At 42.0% G+C, this 24,860-nt stretch overlaps 1 protein-coding gene across 1 annotated transcript in view; it reads left to right on the forward strand.

Moving 5' to 3' along the window:
- The first annotated feature begins 1,639 nt into the window (after positions 1-1,639).
- Positions 1,640-24,860, forward strand: part of zc3h13 (zinc finger CCCH-type containing 13) — a 59,761-nt gene continuing 36,540 nt past the window's right edge. Inside the window, 10 exon segments of the mRNA XM_080423050.1 lie at positions 1,640-1,761; positions 6,429-6,605; positions 9,289-9,392; positions 10,493-10,607; positions 12,664-12,775; positions 13,917-14,083; positions 15,619-15,770; positions 17,021-17,242; positions 18,862-19,050; positions 21,048-21,356. Coding sequence (XP_080279176.1) covers positions 6,438-6,605; positions 9,289-9,392; positions 10,493-10,607; positions 12,664-12,775; positions 13,917-14,083; positions 15,619-15,770; positions 17,021-17,242; positions 18,862-19,050; positions 21,048-21,356 — 1,538 coding nt within the window. The 5' untranslated portion in view covers positions 1,640-1,761; positions 6,429-6,437.

Genomic DNA, 24,860 nt, shown 5'->3' on the forward strand with positions numbered 1-24,860 from the left:
TCTGACTAGGACGTCGTATCGACGTCGTTTCGAGGTCTGACTAGGACGTCGGATCGACGTCGTTTCGAGGTCTGACTAGGACGTCGGATCGACGTCGTTTCGAGGTCTGACTAGGACGTCGTATCGACGTCGTTTCGAGGTCTGACTAGGACGTCGTGTGGACGTCGTTTCGAGGTCGGCGTTGGACGTCGTATCGACGTTGTATGGACGTGTTTTTGCGACGGTCGTTTGTGGTGGTTACAGAGGTCTGACTTTGGACGTCTTATGGACGTCTTATGGACGTTGTATGGACGTCAGTTGGTTGTGTGTTGAGTGAGGTCTGTTGAGAAGACTGTCCTGTCCGAGTGTCCGTGCAACATTGAATTATGGATTCAACGTTGCAAGGTCCCCAGTTTGATATGCACTATAGGCCAGGGGTCTTCAACAGGGGGTCCGGGTTCCCTAGGGGGTCCTCAACCCAAAGTTACTACAGGGGGAGCCGCCAAATCTTTGTGTGAAATAAACCTTTTTGTCTTTCTTTTTTTACATTAACCATCCCTACTCTGAGGGAACATTACCCGAAAATAGCTGATCTCAGCTTGTAGATCGGCTATTTTCGGCAAAGAGGGGGAACAAGTGCCACAATCATTTTAACTTCATCGATACTTTATAAAGTTAATACGTTGGCTATTCAAAAATAGCAGAGGTAGGATAGCCTCAAAACTTAGTGACATAATTGTCTTGGACTCAAACAAGAAACGTCAGTATCATGATGCTGACATGATACTGACCATGATACTGACATGATGACCAATGATACTACTGACATGACACTGACAGGATACTGACCATGATACTGACATGATGACCAATGATACTACTGACATGACACTGACAGGATACTGACCATGATACTGACATGATGACCATGATACTACTGACATGACACTGACAGGATACTGACCATGATACTGACATGATGACCAATGACACTACTGACATGACACTGACATGATACTGACCATGATACTGACATGATGACCAATGACACTACTGACATGACACTGACAGGATACTGATACTGACATGATGACCATGATACTACTGACATGACACTGACAGGATACTGATACTGACATGATGACCATGATACTACTGACATGACACTGACAGGATACTGATACTGACATGATGACCATGACACTACTGACATGACACTGACAGGATACTGACCATGATACTGACATGATGACCATGACACTACTGACATGACACTGACAGGATACTGACCATGATATTGGAGCGTATTTTGATTATTATTACAAAACATGCATTAACCACTTAAGCCCTAAGCATACTTGGGCTATTTGAAAATAGCCAATCTACAAGCTTGAGAGCTTGTAGATCGGCTATTTTCGGCCGGCAGGGAAGAGGGCCCGGAGTCCCCTCGCCCAAAGTGTAGAAAAGAGAGTAATCTCGCCGCAAAGCGGGCTCCTATGGGCTATTATAGTTCCAAATACTGTCTGGAACTATCTCATTGAGATAGACAGAGCACTTCCGCATTCCATTCTTACTATGGGAGTCAACGCTATAGTGTCACAACTCTCTTATACGGCTCTGGGCCGGAGTCCACTCGCGGTCACGCGATATTACCGCGCCTAGCTTCGTTGCCAACATGAAGGCACACAATGAAGCTGCATCTTGTTTTTCCTCCGCTTCACGCCGTTCTTCCTCCATTGAGATAAAAGAATAAACCTTCAGTGTTTATTTCTCTTGAAGGCAGTGAGTGGCTCTTATTCTGAACTCTTAACACACTTTATTCATTTATATCTGCGTGAGAGAGAGAGAGAGAGAGAGCTTTAGTTAGCCTCAGCTAGCTAGCTTAGTTTGCTGAGGCTAACCCTGTTAGCTTTAGCATGTGCTGTTGTGACTAGCTGTTGCCATGTCCGCTTATTATAAGCCTACGTTGGGCTTCTTTTTCTGTGAAGTTGCTTGTTAGTGTTGGCAGATGCGGGTTGTTTATTTTAGACTTGTTTCTAAAGTGTAGTTGTTTATTTGGTCTTGTTTCTAAAGTGTAGTTGTTTATTTGGGCTTGTTTCTAAAGTGTAGTTGTTTATTTGGTCTTGTTTCTAAAGTGTAGTTGTTTATTTGGTCTTGTTTCTAAAGTGTAGTTGTTTATTTGGTCTTGTTTCTAAAGTGTAGTTGTTTATTTGGTCTTGTTTCTAAAGTGTAGTTGTTTATTTGGTCTTGTTTCTAAAGTGTAGTTGTTTATTTGGGATTTTTTTGTCCACAGATTTGGGGGTCATCCCTGTGTTCTGCAGTTGTGAGCTTGTAGATTGGCTATTTTGAAATAGCCGTAGCCTACAGTCGCTTCTTTTGGGCTTGTTTTCATAGAACTGGTTGCTTATTTCTCTCGCAGAATCTGGCAACACTGGTTGTTACTGTTGTGTTTTGAGGCTAACCTCGTTAGCATGTTGTGCTGTTGTTACGTGTGTGTGTGTGTGGGGGGGGGGGGGGTGTGTGTGTGTGTGTGTGTGTGTGTGGGGGGGTGTGTGTGGGGGGGGGTGTGTGTGTGGGGGGGGGGGGTGTGTGTGTGTGTGGGGGGGGGGTGTGTGTGTGTGGGGGGGGGGGGGTGTGTGTGGGGGTGTGTGTGTGGTTCAAATGTAGGCTCTGGTAGGTTTTAATGTACTCTAAGGATTTAGTGTTAATTTATTAGGAACTGCTAGAGTTATCATTTAGCTAGAGAGCACAACAAACCCTAACTGCTACATGTTGTTGTTGTTTGAGGATACAGGTTCATATGGTGGATACAGGATAGGTGGGCACTACAGGTACACCTCCATTGTACACACCTCCATTGTAAAATTGGCTTTTTTGCCCAAAATGTTCTTAAGTAATGTGAAGTATACATAATGTGAACATGCACGGTACATCATTATCAGACTTAAACGTATTGTTTATGTTCCAAAATGACTGGATATACAGGTTTTGTAGCAATTTAGAGAACTATTAGACCTTAATTGTCGAATGCTTAAGCTTGTTCTAATCATGTATACTTTACTTAAAAACATTTTCCAAATATTTTTATATATATATTTTTTTACGTTTTGGACAAAATAGCCAATTTTACATTGAGGTGCCCAGATGTCCCTAGTGCCCACCTATCCTATACCGTTGTTTGTGGATCAACGACAACATGGCCAGTGGTCAGTCTAGTACAGTGGTGTTTTGCAACTCTTTTTCATACCAAGGTCCATTATTTATTTGGCCTTTGAGCCGCGGAATCACGTTTGATGACATTTACCCTCTCAGACCCCAAGACTTAGAATATTTTGTTGTCGTTGGATAAGATTTTGGCCACAATTCCGTCCATGCTGTATTGATGTTGGTTCCATAGGAGAGATAACAGGCAAACATTGATCAAAGTAACAATTCTTCTACTTTCTCTAATTGTGTAGACTTCTTGTAAACAATGATTTAACTCGGGTCCATTTGGTTTCATTTTATGCTCTCAAGAGTTAATTATCTAACAATGGGTCCATTTGGTTACCAACTCTCCATCGTTAAGCTGGCTTGAGAACCACTGGTCTAGTATTCATTTAACCCATTAAGACCTGAAGCCGATTCTACAAATGTCTTCTAAATCCCAACAGTTTTCTGAAAAAAACGTATGTTTCCATATCAGTGGTTCTCAAACTTTTTCATGTCAAGGACCCCCAAAATGATATGTATTTGGCCACAGACCCCCATCTCAAAATATGTTGTTCCAGGACCCCCCAGAAGCAAAGATTTGAGTTGCAACTGTTTCCTTTAAAAATATATATATTCAAAGATTTGCACAAACTTTCTCGATTTTTCTGAAATAGCAGATCTACAAGCTCATAGCGCGGCACTCGGTGCCGCGCTATGAGCTTGTAGATCTGCTATTTTTGAATAGCCAAAGTGTAAAATAATGCTTTTTAGCTCAAATGAAAAAGTGACACCGATGTGTTCCAGGTTAAAACAGTGAATTGCTACTTGCTCCACGTCCACAGTGAAATAAGCACTGTCCCTCACTCACCACTTGTAACGCTTAGAGGGACACCTGACTACATACGCGTCAACCTGATTTAATGCCTCCTCCTCCTCCTCCTCCTCGCGCCGCCTCGTATCAAAGCCCCGCCTCGCCTCGCGCCTCCTCCTGTCTGTCTGATATCTCTCTCTCTCTGAGGAGGAGGAGGAGGAGGCGCGAGCGGGGCTTTGATACGAGGCGGCGCGAGGTGAGGCTTTGATGCGACGCGGACCGCACGTGATAATAGTTATTGTCCATGACGGAGGCGTGCCGACTCAGCAGAGCTTGAGGCCGAGGAGACGCGCCCGAGCGCCTGCAGGCGCGAGTGCCCGCGCCGACCGGCCGATGCTCTGCTGAGTCGAATCAGCGCCGTCCGAGTTGTAACCCGATAGGGGGAGAATAGATCTTTTTAATGGTTACTATCCACAACGACACACATGTGTTTGTGTTTGTGCGCATACTACACACACACACACACACACACACACACACACACACACACACACACACACACACACACACACACACACACACACACACACACACACACACACACACACACACACACACACATGCATGTGCATGCGTGTGGCTTCATTGCCCTCTAACGTTGGTTCTATAGAATTGCCTGGGTGGGTGGTAAAAACAAGCGCTACCCTTTCAATTTCCCTGCAATGCCAATTTCCCTGTAACATACATACATATATGTTTATTTAGCCATCATAATGATCAAAGGAGATGAGGTTCAAATTATGAGCTGCATTGTTTTATAGTCCTGCAGAATATAAAACCTTATTGTTGCATTGATCTCAAATTTGAGCTTAAAAAAAAACATTATTTTACACTTTGGCTATTCAAAAATAGCAGATATACAAGCTCATAGCACGGCACCGAGTGCCGCGCTATGAGCTTGTAGATCTGCTATTTTTGAAAAATCGAGAAAATGTGTGCAAATTAATATAGTATTTATATTCTTTTTAAAGCGAACATTTTTAACTCAAATCTTTGCTTCTGGGGGGGTCCCTGGAACAAAATGTTTTGAGATGGGGGGTCGGCGGCCAAATACATATAATTTTTGGGGTCCTTGACATGAAAAAGTTTGAGAACCACTGATATAGATACATAGGTTTTTCGGAAAACTGTTAGGATTTAGAAGACATTTGTAGGAAACAGCCTCAGGTCTTAATGGGTTAACAGTTATGCAGTGTGTGAAACTTAACTGTTGCGTTGATTTAAATGTCTAGAGCAGGTAAAAACTAATTGTTGCAATTGAGCACATGATCTGGCAACAGCGGACATTTGGGGAAAGTGGCGGGCGGGCACATGGTAATGATGGTCAATGGCTGCGTGTAAATTCAGATCAATCGCTCCAGCCACTGAGGGAAGAACCGGGCAGAAGATATTTGGGCCTCAGTCACCACCCAGCCCGCACAGAGCTTTGTCCAATTATAGGAGGATGTAGAAGTTGTGCAGAACGTGAAACTGTTACATTGAATTAAAGTCCTGCAGTGTGTGAACTAAACTGTTGCATTGATCAGCATTTGTAGAGAATGTAAAACACATTGTTGCATTGCTTTAAATGTCTAGAGCAGGTCAAACTAATTATTGTTGCAATTGATTTGATTTAGTTTGATGTAGAAGTTGTGCAGCACGCGAAACTGACTGTTGCCGTGGGTCTCAAGTCCTGTAGAATTAGGGATGAGTCCGACTATTCCAATAGTCGTTTGTAAGATAAAAATCGAACAAAATATTTTAAAAAAACGGTTTTTTTTTAGTTCTGTTGCAAAGGCTATATTGTTTATTTCACCACGTCTTTAATAGTTTAGTTACAATAATGTAAAAGATGTACATGCTAGTGCTGCACGATTAATCAAAAAAAGATCGTGATCTCGATTCAGGCACCTATGCGATCTCGATTTTAAATTATGACGATTTTTTTTTTTGCTTAATATTTTTATATTTACAAGAGAATCGTGTGAGAATCGTGATCTCAATTCTTATGGAGGAAAATCGTGATTCTCATTTGAGCAAGAATCGTGGAGCCCTAGTACATGCTACTACTGTCTTTGTTAATTTCCGAAAATCAGTTTATAGGCCAATGCAATGCTGCTATTGTAACATATGAGTCATTTGATGAAAATCCCCAGAACAATTTCACCCAAACAAATCCCAGTAAAAAAAAAAAAATGTATTTTTTTTCAAAATAAAAAATGTCAAAAAACATTGAAAAAGGGGCGTGGTCAAATATTCGAATAGTCGGTAAGAATAGAATTATAGTAATCGATTTTCATTTTGTTCACTTTTACACATCCCTATGCAGAATGTGAAACTGACTGTTGCCTTTGGTCCCAAGTCCTGCAGAATGTGAAACTGACTGTTGCCTTTGGTCTCATTCCAGTCCTGCAGAATGTCCAAGATAAGGCGGAAGGTAACAGTGGAGAATTCGAAGACCATATCGGACAGCAGCAGCACCGCCGCCCCCAGCAGCAGCACCAGTAACCCTGCAGCAGCACCCTCCCGCCGGCCCAGCGTGTTCGAGAGACTCGGCCCCAGCACTGGGAGTAATGCTGTTGACGTACGTACAACTTATTCTTTCATATTAAGTAATAAAGAAAGACTCAGCCCCAGCACTGGGAGTAATGCTGTTGACGTACGTACAACTTTAGCCAGCGTCAGTCAGGGCAGGGGCCCTTGGAGATACTCAGGAGCCCCTACTGACTGATTTGCTGTTGTCATTTTCTCTTTTCTCCATTTTCTTTTTTCTTTATTTAAGTAAGACAACGTAAATAATTCGCTTAAAGGACAAGACCACTCTGGTAGAGGTTTGGGTTGTGTTGTTACCTTGCCATGATGTAACTCCAAAGGTGGACAAGAAATGAAAAATAATTGCTCCATTGATTAGAAATTCGTAATAAAAAATATGCTCCTCATTGACTTACATTGTACACTGAAACAGCTCTCAAAGTCACTCTTTCACATAAACGAACGCAAACAAAGTTGATTCAGACAATATAGAACATCACCAAACCCAGTGCTGTTTTTTTTTTTAAATAAAAAATGTAACTTCCTATTGATATTACTATTTGAAGATACGGATCCAGTCCTAATATAATTGGCAAAATCAACAGGAAATTAAAAAAAATTATAAAAAAAAAAAAACTACTGGGTTTGGTGATGTTCTATATTTTCTGAATCAACTTTGTGTTCGTTTACGTGCTAAAAGAGTGACTTTGAGAGACGTTTCAGCGTACAATGTAAGTCAATTAGGAGCATATTTTGAATTATCAATTTCTAATCAATGGAGCAATTATATTTGATTTCTTGTCCACCTTTTGGAGTTATGAGCAGCAGCATCATGGCAAGGTAACTACACAACTACCAGAGTGGTCTTGCCCTTTTAACCTGTGTATTGTAAACACAAAGCGCACCGGGTTTGCTTCGCCCTTTTGCCATTGTATTTTTGGCCCTCTAGGCTAGCCGTAGAGTAGACAGATCTGGGACGCTGGACAAAACAGACACTAGTGTAGACATGGTGTGAACAGAAAGAGGATCGAGGCCCATCACAACAATGTTTTGGTATTTCCAATTTCCAATACTTTTACTTCTACTCCACTACTTCTCAGAGGCAGATATTGTACTTTTACTCCACTACAATTATTTTAAAACTTTAGACACTAGTTACTGTGTAGATTTTGATCATTATTACAAAACATACATTAACCGTTTCAGCCCTATTTACATCTCGGCCATTTGAAAATAGACGATCTACAAGCTCACAATGCGTCGCGGCTTGTAGATATGCTATTTTCAAATGATTTTTATACATTTTATATATTTGAAAAACGTGTGAAATGGGACATTCTGCTGAATGAGTACTTTCTACTTTTGGTACTTTAAGTACATTTCGAAACCGATAGCTCTGGACTTTTACTCAAGTAAATGTGTTCTGGACTTTTACTTGTAAGAGAGTATTTCTACATCGCAGACACTTTTACTTAAGTACAAAAATGTGAGTACTTTTTTTCCACCACTGCTACTCTGTGACAACACCCTGGTGGAAGGGGCTGGTCTGGCGCTAATTGGATAATTGGCATCAGGTGTGGCGCACGGCTCCTGCTAGCTCTAGCAGTTCTTCCTACTATCTATCCTGATGGTAGGCTCCTCTGCCACTGAGGGGAATTACCTCACATTCCATACACTTTGCATTGCATCTGGTTTATGTGCTTGTAGTTGAAAGTGATTCAGAGAAGTCATTCTCCCTCATAATGTGAAGAGGAGTCTTGTGTTGTTCAGAATGTTCTGGGGCTGCTCTTACGTTTTGTGCCCAATCTGATGATGTATCCTATGTGTGCAGTTTTGGTGCAAATTATAAGTTATTCTAGCTGATGTAATGTTTTAATAACAGTAATGATGACGGTAACAGTGTTAGTTCACTGTGCAGATATAATATGTTGGTTACCTGTTCACAGGTGTTCTGTTTTTTGTTATTTAGAAATATTTTTGCTTGACAAAAATGATGTTAATGTCAAGAATGTTATTTAGATAGCGTGTTGTTTATAGACAGATGCTAGGTTTGATGTTTACCTGGTATCCTGGTTGCTCTTGAGGGACTGCATTGTTCTCTCTGCGAGCGTATTGTTGTTGTCGGCATCTCCTTATTTTGATATATATTGTTTTAGCAGATACACAAGCTTGTAGATCTGCTACTTTTGATATTTTTGAATCCTGAAAAGTAACAGTTTTGGATATGTGATTTACTTTGTAGTTTGTTGACTAGGGTTCATGCTTACTCTTGATTTCTCACTTCACGTGTTAAGTCGCTCTGGATAAGAGTGAGAGTGTCTGCTAAATCAGTGCTTCTCAAACCTTTTCATGTGAAGGACCACCCAACATTATATGTATTTGGCCGCGGACCCCCATCTCAAAATGTGTTGTTCCAGGGACCCCCCAGAAGCAAAGATTCGAGTTGCAAATGTTCACTTGAAAAAATATATATTCAAAGGTTTGCACAAATGTTCACGATTTCTCAAAAAATAGCAGATCTGAGCTTGTATGAGCTTCTATGAGCTTGTATATCTGCTATTTTTGTATAGCCAAAGTGTAAAAGGTTAAAGTGGTTTAAATTACTGTGATGCTATATTAACACATTTAGCTGGGGACCCCCTGGAACCCCCCCCCCCACAAGGATCCCTGGAACGTGCTAAATGCCTGCATTGTAATGAGTGTTCATCTGTGTTTTGTCTTTGTGTCACTTTCAGAGTCATTGTAGAAATTGGCTGAAAACCGGTATTTGCAGTTACGGCAACACTTGTCGCTACACACATGGAACTCAGCCCCGGGGCAAGGGATTTAGTTTTAGCAGGTAAGGTGGTCTTTGTTTACTTCTAGTCAGGGGATATTAGCAGAAAAATGTCCAATCTTGGAATAAACTCCTTACCAAAAAAAAATCTTCACCAATGTGTTTGTAAAGGTGTCTAGTAACACATCTCACAAAGACTGAAATGCAGTTCCCCTAGGAGAATTTTTGACAGCTGCTGAAAGTTGGGGTACCCACCATAACCATGAATCCATTGCAAGCATTTGTTTAGCACCAAAACCACTCCTTGGGTTAAAAACGGCCCAATCTCGATGGGCTTTTTACACAAAAACCTGGAAAAGGATGGCTATGGACGTTTTTAGCCCAAGGAGTGGTTTTGGTGCAAAACAAATGCTTGCAATGGATTCAGAATCATAAAAACACCCTAGTTTGACCCCTCACATGCTACTTAAAACAGAATTAAATTTGTATTTATTTTTCCCTGCATAAGGTTATGGTGGGTACCCCGACTTTCAGGAGCTGTCACAAATTCTCCCCTAGGGAAACTGCATTTCAGTCTTTATGAGATGTGTTACTAGACACCTTTACAAACACATTGGTGAAGATTGTTTTTGGTAAGGAGTTTATTCCAAGATTTTTTTAATATCCCCTGACTATTCATATAGGTTCATAGCAGTGTTGATGTTGACAGCAGATTTTGATGTAGTTTTAGTCATAGACTTTAGAATAAAATTCCAGTTTAGTTTTAGTCATGTTTTAGTCATCTGAAATGTTTTAGTTTTTGTCGACTAAATCTACAATTGATTTAGTCGACTAAAATGTACTTTGGCGGTGCCTTGATGGCGTCGTAATGGCTGATTTTACACTGGGTTGCGCTTCTGAAAATAGCAGATCTACAAGCTAGATCTGCCATTTTCCAGAGTGCTGTCGGAGCTATTTATCCCGAGCGCAACCAAACATAAAATGACTTGTCTTTTAATTCTACTGGATCTCTTCTCCACTAGATCCCTCACTGACATCTTAGTCTAGTGGGGTTACCGTGTTATTTGCTTTCACGATTTTCAAGTGGGCCCTGAGCCAGAAAAGGTTGGAAACCACTGCTTTATATGTGTGTGTGTGTGTGTGTGTGTGTGTGTGTGGAGCAGGTCAGCAGAGAGACCCACTGGTGATCTGCGGGAGAGGATGAAGAACAAGCGACAGGATGTTGACCCAGAGAATCTGAAGCGAGAACTAGAAGAGCCCACGTCCCCTACAGTTAGAGTGAGTTTATGCTGTCCCTCCAAAAAACACTTCTGCTTTTTGACTTCTGTAGAATAATATTATCAACTGCAGGTTGAGACGTCGTATTGATTGACCTTCGGTATGTGACCCTGGACGACCGACTGTCGTTCTCGGGCAAACATCGCATCGGTGTCACGCTCCTGCAGATTCCTCCTCTACAACATCAGGAGGATTCGCCCCTTCCTCACTGAGAAGGCAGCGCAGGTGCTCATCCAGGCTCTTGTCATCTCCCGCCTGGACTACTGCAACTGCCTCCTTGCTGGTTCCCCCGGCGTCTGCCATCAGACCTCTGGAGCTTGTACAGAAAGCTGCGGCTCGTCTGGTGTTCAACCGCCCCAAGTTCTCCCACACAACTATCCTTCTCCTTCTCTACACTGGCTCCCCGTAGCGGCTCGCATCCAGTTTAGGGGCTCTGCGGACAATTACATATCATTTGACATTTGACATGAAAAAAGTTTGAGAAGCACTGATATTATAGCAACATACGTCTTTTTGTTTTTTTTAACCGTTAGGATTTAGAAGACGTTTGTAGAATCCCCCAGAAGCAAAGATTTGATTAAAAATGTTTAAAAAAATAGCAGATCTACAAACTCATAACGCGGCACTCAGCCGCGCTCTGAGCTTGTAGATCTGCTATTTTTGAACAGCCCAAAGTATAACATAATGGTAATGGCTAAAAAAAAATCAAAAAGCGACACAGTATGCGTTCCCGCATTGAATGGGTTAATGTAGAGCGAAAACAGAAAAGCCACTAGTATAGACCCCTGAGGGGCTTTAAGTGTGTGTTTGTGTGTGTCTGTGAACACGGAGGTGAAGCACCGGTGAACGCCAATGTTGTTTTATTGGCAACTTAAACACACCCGTCGTAACTACCGTCGTTAATGTAGTGATGTGCACGATGATTTTGTGGAACACTGTTTGGACAATGTGCCTGGTTTCGGCAATCAGAGTTGCTTACAAACAAGCACGTCCAAAGTGGGAGAGTTTACCAACAACAGTGGCAACCCCACGACCCCACGCCGGACCCCCCGTTGGGTGTGGAGCTAGCATCCACAGAGTTTTCCGAGCTGGCGAACCCCCTGACCGAGCAGCAGCAATGGCTGGCCTTTCAAGTCAAAGAGAGAGAGCCTTCAGGTGCAGTTTGGTGAGCGAAAACGTGAATGTGAAACAAACGTTTCATCAGTAGACCCTGGGAGCTGGATCCGTCTCATAAAGCGCTTGATCGGATTGTTTTTCAACCTCAGCTAGGCTACAGATGTTAACTTTTGGTTTTTATCTTTGGTAGTCTACTCTAGGACACGTGCACAAGTTGGTTGTGAGGGGGCTTCAAATGGCCGGCCTCTCCAAAAGGAGAGGCGCAGTTCCCGCCCACTTCCTGTTTTTTTTGGTGCCGGAAGAAAAAACTCAATGCATTTTTCCATTGACATTTCCAAAAATATTTATATCTATTAATTTAAGCCTCGAATCAAGCCATCATGACATGACATGAATCATGACCATAAAACTTTTTTTTCTGTGATTTTTTTATTTATTTTATATTTAATTATATGATATACTATATTTAATAAATACCCTTTGTTTTGCCGTTTTCAACAAAAAAAAAATCACAGAATCAAACGTTTATGGTCATGATTCATGTCATGTCATGATGGCTTGATTCGAGGCTTAAATTAATAGATATAAATATTTTTGGAAATGTCAATGGAAAAATGCATTGAGTTTTTTCTTCCGGCACCAAAAAAAACAGGAAGTGGGCGGGAACTGCGACGCTCTATTAGCTCAATATCAGCTATTATAGGAAGCCGCTCAATTTGGAGGAGGCGTTGTTTCCTTTACCCATGATTGTTGTCTGCTGTGCTTGACAAGTATGCCAACATTATTGTATGTAACAATGTTCTGCCTTATATGCACTTTGTAACTGGCTGTTTTCCCATTATCTGACTGCACTGGCAGTGTTCATGTCCTTTGTACAAGCTATTTCTTGTACTTCTGTTTATGTGGACATAAATAAATATTTCAAATGTGTGTGTGACAGAAGAGAGATTCGTCCAGAGGCCGACACAGGGAGAAGGAGGACATTAAGATAACGAAGGAACGCACCCCCGCCAGCGAGGAAGAAACCGCTGAGTGGGAAGGCAATCGAGAAGGTTTGTGACCAACTTCCTGTTCTCCCTCTTCTCTATCGCACCACGACGGCCAATCATAGTTTCAGGTCGCGGTCAGTGCTGTTCTCAAAGTGGGGTCCGGCCCCCCAGGGATCGACTATTTTTTAAACAAATTCTTAAATCTTCTCTAAAGATCTTTTCATATGGGGGTCCGTGGCCAAATAAATACATTTTGGGGTCCATGACATGAAAATGTTTGAGAACCACTGCTCTAGGCCAATGGTTCTCAACCTTTTCATGCCGCGATCCCCCCCCTCCCCCCCAAAACGATCATATATGAACTGACAAGCACTTTGGAATGCAGGAGTTTAGGCATTCCATTTAGTTTGACTCGGTTCCACAGATGAAAAAATAGCCCATCTACAAGCTCACAATGCCTTGCGTTTCTGCCTCTTTCTTATGTTATTTGACAATTTGGCCACAATAAAAAAAAAAGCAGATGTACAAGCTCATAGTGCTTGTAGATCTGCTATTTTTGAATAGCCAAAGTATGGATAAAGGGGTTAAAATGATTGTGATTGTGCTATAATAACTAATTTAGCTGGGGACCCCCTGGTACCCCCCCACAAGGACCCCTGGGGGTCCCCGGACCCCACTTTGAGAACCAATGCTCCCAGAGAGACTGCTGTTTACTTAGCTTACGTTCGTTGTCTCTGAGCGACCATATGCTTTGTAGGCCTGTCCCCGACTAAGGATTTCTATAGTCGAATCTGATTGGCCAAATGTTGCCTATAGTCGACTTATGCAACACCAAACCCAAAAAAAATGTTTTTTTTTTCTCGATTTATTTTTAATTTAATTTGGTTTTTGTTGGCATGATTCGACTGAGATTGTCAGTCGAATCATGTAAACAAGATGTTATGCAATAGAGGAACATTGCATTTGGGCTGTAGGAGTGTCTGATTTAACTAACATATACTTGCTTGGTTTCTCCCAATTAATCATGATGTATATCCTATTTTTGGCAAACTATTAGTTAATTAATATAACAAATTAGGCCAATCTCTCAGTCGTATTTATTTTCATAATTCTACTAAGGGATTGGCAGTCGACTCGGACTCGCCTCGACTGATTAGTCGAATAATCGAGGTCAGGCGTAATGCTTTGTTGTTGTTTTTTTAAGACTCAGACATTGGCGACTACGACTACGAGTTGTCCCTGGAGATGAAGCGGCAGAAGATCCAGCGTGAGCTGATGAAGCTGGAGCAGGAGAACCTGGAGAAGAGAGAGGAGATCATCATCAAGAAGGAGGAGCCGCCCGTCAAGGCCCGGACCAGCAGCATGTCCAAGGTAATGGACAACTGGCAGTGGTGGAAAAAGTAGTCCGGAATACAAAAGTATTGGTATCAAAATTTACTTAAAGTACCAAAAGTAGAAAGTACTCATCATGCAGAATGTCCCATTACACATGTTTTCATAATGTATAATTTGTATAAAAATCTTTGGAAAATAGCAGATCTACAATGAGCACAGCGACGCTATTTTCAAATGGCCGAAATGATGATGATGATGATGATAATGATAATAATAATAATAATAATAATATAATGAATTGCATTTTTATGGCGCTTTTCTAAGTACTCAAACTTACTCAAAGCGCTTTACAATGGTTCATTCATTCATACATACAGGGGGGGGGGCATTGGGAAATGAATAGTATAGGACTGAAGTGGTTAATGTATGTTTTGTAATAATAATCCAAGTCTACACAGTAACTAGTGACTAAAGTTTCCAAATAATTGTAGTGGAGTAAAAGTATAATATTTGCCTCTGAGATGTAGTGGAGTAGAAGTAAAAGTACCGACATTTTTTAATACTCAAGTAAAGTGCCTCAAAATTGGACTTTGACGTAAATGTACTTAGTTAGTTTCCACCACTGCATGTCCATGGTGATGACTGCAGTTATGATTTAGAAATACTACCTACTGGTCTATAAAGCATTGAATGGTTTAAATACTACTGTTGGTCTATAAAGCATTGAATGCTTTAAATACTACTGTTGGTCTATAAAGCATTGAATGGTTTAAATACTACTGTTGGTCTATAAAGCATTGAATGGTTTAAATACTACTGTTGGTCTATAAAGCATTGAATGGTTTAAATACTACTGTTGGTCTATAAAGCATTGAATGGTTTTTGGGGCCAAAATAAATTTCTGATCTTGTGCGATATCATGAACCGTCCCGATCTCTCATGTCATCTGGGATAAAGGTCTGCGTTCTGTTCCTAAAAAAACACAAATAAACGTGGTGAAGCAGCATTTAGTTTTTATGCACCACATAATATCTGGAACAAAGTCCCAGAAAACTGCAGGGTCTGCTGCCACTCTTATTTCTTTAAATAAACACAAATAAAGAAATTGTTTCTCTTCTGCACTGGATCTGTTATTGTCATTGTATAATTGTTTCCTCTGCTTGATGTTCTGTGTAAAGTACATTGAATTGTAGGGGTGTGGGGGAAAAAAATCAATACGAATCCCGATTCTCATGTTGGACGATTCACCATCGATTCTGATTTTCCAAAAATCTATTTTTTATTATTATTTCTTTAATAATTTATTTTTTATTTTTTGTATAATGACATTTTTGAGAAGTGGCGAGTTCTGGGCTGAATCGTGAAAAAAATCTATTTTGAATCGGGGGAAAAAAACGTTTTTAATCAAGAATCGTTTGTTTTGAAAAAAATCTAAAACAATCTGAATTGTGACCCCCAAGAATCTGAATCGAATCGTGAGATTGCAGACGATTCACAGCCCTATTGAATTGCCTTGTTGTTGAAATGTGCTACACAACTAAAAGTGCCTTTGCCCTGGTCCTGTGTCCCAGGCGTCTCCTGAGCGCTCCAGCTCCAAGGACTCCCCTTCGTCCAGGAAGTCCAGCGGTTCCCCCAAACACAACAAGAGTGCAAACAAGACCCCCGGCTCTGGGAAGAAGGAGAAGAAGATATCGGCGTCCTCTCCCGTCTCAGACTCCGCTAGGTCAGTATAGCAGTGGTGGGAAAAAGTACTCGAATGTTTTTACTGAAGTAAAAGTATCAATACTGCAATGGAGAAGTACTCTGTTGCAAGTGAAAGTCCGGGAATTCAAAATTGACTTGAGTAAAAGTACAAAAGTATTGGTATCAAAATGTACTTAAAGTATCAAAAGTAAAAGTACTAAAATGTTTGAAAATAGCAGATCTACAAGCTCACAACGCATCGAGATGCGACGCATTGTGAGATTTTCAAATAACCAAGGTATAAAATACGGCTCAGGGGATGATGTATGTTTTTTAATATCATTTATATCTGCAAAGTAACTGGTAACTTAAAGGATCTACACCATGAATTTAAAAAAAATATTTGATATTTAATATCATATGGTGTATGTCCCTCAAACCTTTTTCAAAAGGTTTGAGCCTAAATCATCACTCAGATATACTCATCCCAAGTCAATTGTCTCTGGCTTATACAGCACTTTCAGCTGCAATACCAAAACGTCCTCTTGGGCAGGGGGGGGCTACTGAGCAATTCTGTCTGTTTTATTATTAAAAATTATTAAAAAATTATTTAAAAAAAAAAAAAAAGGAAAAATTCTGCATAAAAATAAGCATCTAAGAAAAATACAAAATCGAAAAAAAAACACTTTGAACATTTTTGAACAATTCCACCAAGTGTTTGAGGTGCCTGTTTCACCCACTTCCGGGGGGCGGAGCCAAAATCCGAGCCTGAAGTATTTGTTCGTAGACCCCCACTTAGGGGGGGTAGAAAAAGTTTCGGAGCGATTCGGGCACTTTTCATTTAACATTGGGTTTGCCATCAAAAATGTTTGTGACATCATGAACATTTCCATTCTGAGATCGCCTGTTCAGACACGCCCATTCTGGAAATCCATGAAATGAGAAGGAATGACTGAATTTAAAAAAAAAACATTTTTTTGGGTACAAGAGACACTGGGGACCCCAAAAAATACAAAAAACCAAGAAAAAAGTGATTTTCATGGTGTAGACCCTTTAACCTTTCAAATAATTGCAGTGGAGTAAAAAGTACAAATTTGCCTCTGAGATGTAGCGGAGTAGAAGTAAAAGTATTGACAATTGGAAATACTCCAGTAAAAGTACCTCAGATTTGTACTTAAGTACAGTACTTGAGTAAATGTACTTAGTTACTTTAGACCAGACTGGTTGTTGTGCAGTTTAATGGCTGAACAACGGTTAATGACTTCTTCTTCTTCTTCTTCTACTATCCAGGTCCTCTAAAGGGAGCCACGGCAAGAAGAAAGGTCCCCGCACGCCCAGCCCCCCCCTGCCCCCGGTGCCGCCCCCCGCCGCGGACCCCCCCGTGGCAACAACGGGGAAGAAGCACAAGGGCAAGCACAAGAACAAGGACAAGTCTGACGAGAAGCCCCCCAAGGAGGGGAAGGACCGCGGGAGAGACGCCGAGAAGCACAAGGAGAAGAAGGAGAAACGAAGGTACCTGGCGGCGGGGTCAGCGCTGTGGCGTTGCTTCCCTCAGGCCTCAGAACGGCGTTCAGTCGTTGTGTAGGTTCATTTCGTAGAGCACGGGGTTCCTGGATTGAAGGGGTTAACCCATTAAGACCTGAGGCGATTCTTAAAAATGTTTTCTAAATTTTTTTCCCGCTTTTTTGAAAAAAAGCGGGAAAAAAATGTTTTCAAGACTTTTCAAAAATAGCAGATCTACAAGCTCGTAGCGCGGTGCCGCGCTATGAGCTTGTATATCTGCTATTTTTGAATAGCCAAAGGCATCTAAAGTGACACAGAAGCGTTCCAGGTATCAATGGGTTAAACCATACGTGGGCAAACTGGCAGCCCGGGGGGCCACATCTTCACTTAACTCTTTCACTGCCAGAGTATGTACAACTAAATAGGGCCCAGACTGCCAGCGATTTTCTAACCCTTTTTCAAGTGGTCACAGAATATTTATCTCCAGTATGATCGATCGCCTGATGGTTGCTCGTCACTGAGGGTTTCACTGTGCTTCTGCGAAAGAAGAAATAATGTCATGGCGACCCCCCCCCCCCCCCGTCCGCTTTTTATACGCCGTTGAAAATAGCACGTCTCGGCAAAAACACATGGTAAAACACAGGAGGCCGAGATACAGGCTTTTTCCCAAATACTTTAAACAGCAAGTCAATGGAGCAGCAAATCTTTGGATCACGTTATCTCCTGGTTCCGTGTGAAGAAAAAAAAAAGAGTCATGTATTTGTATCTTAGTTCATAAAGTTAACATAAGTATAACTAAATGCAGTGGTGGAAAAACTACTCAAGTAAGTAAAAGTATCAATACTGCAATTTAGAAGTACTCTGTTACAAGTAAAAGTCCGGAATTAAAAATTTACTTGAGTAAAAGTACAAAAGTATTGGTATCAAAATGTACTTAAAGTACCAAAAGTAAAAGTACAAAAATATTTGAAAATAGCAGATCGTTGTGAGCTTGTAGATCGGCTATTTTCAAATAGCCTATGTATAAAATAGGGCTAAAGTGGTTAATGTATGTTTCATTATATCATAATTTATATCTGAAAAGTAACTAGTAACTAAAGTTTTCAAATAATTGTAGTGGAGTAAAAGTACAATATTTGCCTCTGAGATGTAGTGGAGTAGAAGTAAAAGTATTGGAAATTGGAAATACTCAAGTAAAGTACAAATACCTCAAAATTGTACTTAAGTACAGTACTTGAGTAAATGTACTTAGTTACTTTCCACCACTGAGTCTAAATGCATTGGAAATTTAATGAAAATGTTACTTTTCAGGATTCCAATTTAAATGTAGCAAACAATTGCCGATCTACAAGCTCAAAACGCATCGCAGCGCGGCGCGTTTTGAGCTTGTAGATCTGCTATTGTTTGCTACTTTTGTGTGACACAATGGCAAAGTAATGGCATTCAGATAAGAGGTGTCTGCCCTCTGACAGTATATGCATTGTGGCTCCTCTGGAGTGAATGTGGAAATATAGTGGCCCTCTGCATCATCACAGTTGCATCACCCCTGGGTTAAACGGATGTTTTCTCCCGCTGTCTGTCTGTCTGTCTGTCTGTCTGTCTGTCTGTCTGTCTGTCTGTCTGTTCAGGGACCGCTCCCACAGCTCCCACAAGGCCAAGCGGTCCGTGATGTCAGAGGAGCGCTCGGGCAGCGTGTCGTCTCCCTCCAGAGACCTGTCTCCTCCTCCTCCTCCTCCTCCTCCGGCCAGGAAGAAGTCCCCCTCCTCCCCTAAAGCCTCGTCCCAGAAGACCCCCGCGCCGCCCTCCCCGCCTCGCAGGTCAGCGAAGTGTTCCATTTTTTCACCGCAAATCTTTATTTAGTTTTGGGTCGTAGTCTTTTTGAGCTACAGCCCCGTAAGGCTCCATTTGATACATAACCATTTAGCTGACATTCCCAGAAAGATCCTTGGGGGGGGTCCCTGAACCTCACATTGAGTAGCTCTTGTTTAGTCTGTATGCAGGTTGAAGAAGACTGTGACGTGGTGGTGTCTGTAAACGATTCAAACCAACACAAGAAACGGCTTCTAAATCCTACTTTCTTTTTCTGAAAAAATAATATATATATATATAAACTGCTCAAAAAAAGTTCGGAAACTTCGGTCAATTATATCTCCCCTTTAATATTACCAATTAGTATTGTGTTTTATATCATTTTCATCGTTGATTAGTCACTTTTACAACAAGGGACAGCTTGTAAGGATCGGGCATTCGTGGAATGAGCAACACAGCTAAACGTGTCTGTAGCGCCTACAAAGATTTTGCGAAAATCCCCCAATATGCTTCTGTTGGTAATCGCTCTTGTTCTGAGCGACCTGCCAGAACACACCTGCTGAGAGTGAGAGTGACCTGGCACCTGAACATGGGTTCTGCAACTTTGTCGAGTTTGTGTTGACGCTCCAAGCAGCATCACTGCCCCCATGGAAAGATGCCACGTTTGTCCCTTCAGGATAAGGCCCATGGTGCAATAGGGCAAGTGGAAGCTGGTGTTCCTTTATGCAGAGTGACAGCATTATTTGGTGTCAGCCCTGGTACCATTTACACATTTAGGACTAAGTTCTGTGAGACTGGTGAAGTCAACAAGGAAGACAACAACCCAAGACCCCTTACTTCACTGAGGAACCAGATTTATAGGCAAGATTTACGATTACCAACAGAAGCATATTGGGTGATTTTGGCACATTTTTTGGAGTCGCTACCCACACGTTTAGCTGTGTTGCTCATTCCACGAATGCCCGATCCTTACAAGCTGTACCTTGTTGTAAAGGTGACTAATCAATGATAAAAATGATATAAAACACAATAATAATTGGTATTATTAAAGGGGAGATATAATTGACCAAAGTTAAGTTTCCGAACTTTTTTTGAGCAGTTTATAATGTTGCTATACATCGTCTGTCGGGTTGAAACCTCATATGTCCAAAACTGACTTTAGCGCGGCACTACGAGCTTGTAGATCTGCTATTTTTGAAAACGTGTGAAAATGTGTGCAAATCTTTGAATACATTTATTTATTTATTTTAAGCGAACATTTGTAACTGAAATCCTTGCTTCTGGGGGGGGGGGGGTCCCTGGAACAAAATATTTTGAAAGGGGTGGTCCACTGCCAAATACATATCATTTTGGGTGGTCATGAAAAAGTTTGAGAACCACTCAAAAAAAAAAACTGTTAGGATTTAGAAGACATTTTGTAGAATCCCCAGAAGCAAAGATTTGAGTTACAAATGTTCACTTCATACATTTTTCAAAAATAGCAGATCTACAAGCTCATAGCGCTATGAGCTTGTAGATCTGAATAGCCAAAGAAATTAAAAAAATGACACCGAAGCGTTCCCGGTAGGGGTGTGCCGATACACTAATTTCACCAAACGATACGATACGATATTTGGCTCACAACTTCGATACGATTTTGATACGATACGCACTTTTTTATTATGAAAATATATGGGGGAGAAAAAATGCAAACAAATAATTCTGTTTTTGCATTATTCAGCCGTTTTTAATCCAAATAGGGCAATAGTGTGACACCTGACCCGAAAAAAAAACAACATGTTGTCACCCTTTTCACCTCGGGGCTGTTTGCATGCCTGATTATTATGATTGTAAAAAAATATATATTTTAATCAAAACGACATTTATTTTTTCCAAAACGATACATATCGTCACGAAAACGTATCGCGATATATCGCGGGACGATATATCGGCACACCCCTAGTTCCCGGTCTTAATGGGTTAAGTGGTTAAGGTATTGGTTCTCTAACCCCCCCCCCCTCTGCAGGTCTCCCAGCCCCCCTCACCGCCAGCGGACGCCCACCTCCCCCCGCCACCACTCTCCTTCCTCCCACTCGGGCTCCTCGGCCCAGAGGCACTCTTCACCGTCTCCACGCCGCGGCCGGCGCTCCTCCCTCTCCCCCCCGGCCTACCACCACCACCGCGGCGGGGGAGGCGGGGGCGACGCCCCCACCTCGGCCGCCGGCTCCTCCCCGCCCCCGGGAGGCTCCTCCTCCTCCAGGCGCTCCAGGTCGCCCCTCCTGCCCTCCTCCTCCCGCGACGCCTCGTCCCCCCACCGGGGAGGGCGCTCCGACAGGTAGGGCTGTCACCATTACACATTTAAATTTGACCATTGTTTGTCGATCAAATAATTGCGATTAACACATTGAGTGCCAAAAACGGTCCGGACCGTTTTTGAGAAGCCATGCGTTGTGTGCCAAAAACGGTCCGTTTTTGGGGGGAAAAATTAAAAAAAATTAAAATTTTATTTTTTTTTTTATTTTATTTTTTTTATTTCTTTTTTTCTTCTCAGCACCAGGAGATATCATTTTTCGAAGATTTAGACTCCAATCCACTTCCTGGTTAACTTATGACTTCAAAAGCCTGTATCTCGGCTCCTGTGTACTTTTTTTCTAAAATATGTATTTTTGACTATTTTCGACTATTTTCAACTGGCTGCAACTATGGAACGGATTACCTAATGTTTTAAATTTTTTCCCCCCGATTGTACGAGACCTCTATGTGTGTAATGAGGGGATCACCTTGAGGACGGTGATCACTGAAAATATTTTGTGACTACTTGAAAAAGGTTAAAAAATTGTTAAAAATCCAGGCACCGACTGTACCCTGTTTTAAAAAAGCCCTGGCACTCAATGTGATAATTGCGATTAACAATTTAACTCTTTCACTGCCAGAGTATATACAAATAAATAAATCCCAGACTGCCAGCGATTTTTTTCGATTTTCTGTAGTCGCAGAATAGTTATCTCCAGTATGATGGATCCCCTGATGGTTGCTAATCACGGAGGGTTTCACTGTGCTTCCGTGAAGAAAACAAAATGTCATCACGACCTCCCGTTGGCTTGTTATACGCCGTTGAAAATAGCACGTCTCGCTCAAAAATACATGGTAAAACACAGGAGCCGAGATGCAGAATATTTCCCAAATACTTTAACCAGGAAGTGAATGGTGCAGCAAATCTTTGGATCGCGTTATCTCCTGGTTCTACTTCATTCCTACTGACCGCCAGAGGCAGTGTTTTCAACACCTGGATATCCATCACGCGCTCGCGTATGGGTCGAATATTAATACCAACAAAGTCACTCGTGACCTGTGTGCACGCACGCCACCTATATAGGGGCGGGGCACACAGCGTTCATCCTCTTTCATCTTTTCGCCTCCAGAGCGTAGGTCGAACTTGCAGCTACGCGTGAAGTTTCGTAACCAACAGGTTGGAGCTACGGTTTACCGTCCTCCAGAGACTGCGTAGCCTGCTACCATGGAATTACGTTACCCCGTTCATAGGGGCTCTCGGAAAGGAACAAGGAAGGAAGGAGGAAAAAAAATAGAAAAAAGCATGGGACGGTGAATGGAGACATTAGCGGCTGCTTGCTAGCATTGGAGCTAACGACAATAACACCGTGAGCTTTCCCCGCACCACCGTTGTGTTGAACTATGGAGCCATAGCTGTACATTGGCGACGGTGAGTGCATGTATTGTGCTGTTTACAGACAAATAAAGTAAAAGAGGGGAAAGTATTCAGCGTTGAGAATGTATCCCATTCTGCCGCTTTGAGCATATCCGACGCGCTTCACTGGCCGTCTCTCTCTCACTTGTAAACAAACACTAGCCGTGTTGCGCACGGCTGAAGTGATTGAGATCCAACGTCCCATAGCTTGAAGGGATGGGACCTTCTGATTGGTGTAGAGTCGGTTGAGCCGACGTTTCAGACTGAACCTTCAAAATAAAATGACCGAAAATGTCACTGCAGTGCGCTTTTAATGTGTCTCATAGAAGGTGTTCTTTCGCCTCGAGGAGACGACCAAAGCGTTAATGAGCGCAGTGGCAGAGAACTGGGCTCCATTAAAGTACAAATACCTCGAAATTGTACTTAAGTACAGTACTGAGTACATGTACTTAGTTACTTTACACCACTGTATGAGCGCTTCTGTGAAGGTTTTTGCTGGAAGTGGTTCTCACTCTGACGCAGACATTCTATCTACCAGACATATGGCGCTTGTTAGCTTGATTGCTATCCAATGGCTCAGTCAGTACACTGTCTACCTGCAAGTCTGTAGGTCCCTGGTTCAAACCCCAATTTAACCAGTCCAAATATAATTTAGCTGCAGCTAATAAAGGACATCCATAGTGTGCTTCACTCTGTCGTTATTGGACGATATACTGTGTACCTATTACTACATGTACTTGGTGCCGCGCTATGAGCTTGTAGATCTGCTATTTTTGAATAGCCCAAAGTGTAAAATAATGCTTTTTAGCATCCATAGTGTGCTTCACTCTGTCGTTATTGGACGATATACTGTGTACCTATTACTGCATGTACTTGGTGCTATGTTCAGAGAGTGACACACTACCAAGCTGATGTGTGCTACATGTCCCAGCTCCTGAGCGCCAGAACACATGTCAAGTGGTAGAACGCTGCTCAGTAGTAGCCTACTGACTTAAGCAGCATATTTTGCCCGTGACATACAGGGATATGCCAATACTGCCACTGTGGGTGCTTAACCTCACAGTTTGAGTGTGTATCATAGCTTGAGTGTGACTCGCTGCTGCTATTCAGGTTAAACTGCTTTGTGCTTGGTAGTAAAATGGAATTATAATACTGGTATGGTTCAAGTGTGTCTTGCTTGCCATCACTTGGTTATCAATCTGTGGGTACTTGACACATGACTTGACACTGTGGCTTGAGTGGTTCTTGCTCCTTGCTACGACGAAGTTACATATTAGTAACATTGTACTCTGTGTACTGATAATCAATAAGCTTTGTTTATTGGCAATGGATCCCCATTAGCTGCGGCAAAAGGGGAAACCAGCAGCTATTCTTCCTGGGGGTCCAAGACAACATTAATTAACATTACTGTTAATTGTGTTAATTGTGTCCAAGACGCAATACATTAACAAGTACATATGTACTTGACGCTGTAGCTTGAACAATTCTCGCTCTTTTGCTATGGCTACGTTACCAATAGCACTAAGTGTATCTCACTCTGCTGCTGTTACCCACTAATACTGTGTGTACCTGGTACTCACTACGGCTATTCAACATATGCAGTATACTGTGCTATGTGCTTGGTAGTGAAATATTCTTAAATAATTCTATATGACGACTGAAGTGGGTTTCGCTTTGCCACTTCTTGACTATCATACTGTGTCCTTGACACTGTAGCCTGAATGATTCTCGCTTTTGCTACGGCTACGTCATCAGTAGTATTGAGTGTCTCACTCTGTTGCTGTTGCCCATGGATTATTGCAACAATTGCTGGTCCCCTCTGGTCCCAGAAGAGAAGGTCCATTACTTGTGCCGGTCATGTCCCGACTATGGTGCCTGACACAGGCTATGGCTGTGAATGTTTCGGCTCTAATTGCAGCAGCATACTGCTGGCAGAAAGGTCGACTGGGTTGGCCGTGGTTGTGGCTGATTTGCCTCCCACAGGGATGCTAGCATTGAGCCCTCAGGATGCTTTCTCAGCTAGAGGAATTGTCAGGATGACGAACTCTGGGCCACTGAATTGAAAGCAGTACATGGAAGTACAAATTCACAGTACAAGGTCTACTAAATTGGAAAACTCATTAAGCACTGAGC

This window comes from Gymnoscopelus braueri, assembly GCF_963280865.1.
Source record: "Gymnoscopelus braueri genome assembly, chromosome: 24".
NCBI classification, from domain to species: domain Eukaryota; kingdom Metazoa; phylum Chordata; class Actinopteri; order Myctophiformes; family Myctophidae; genus Gymnoscopelus; species Gymnoscopelus braueri.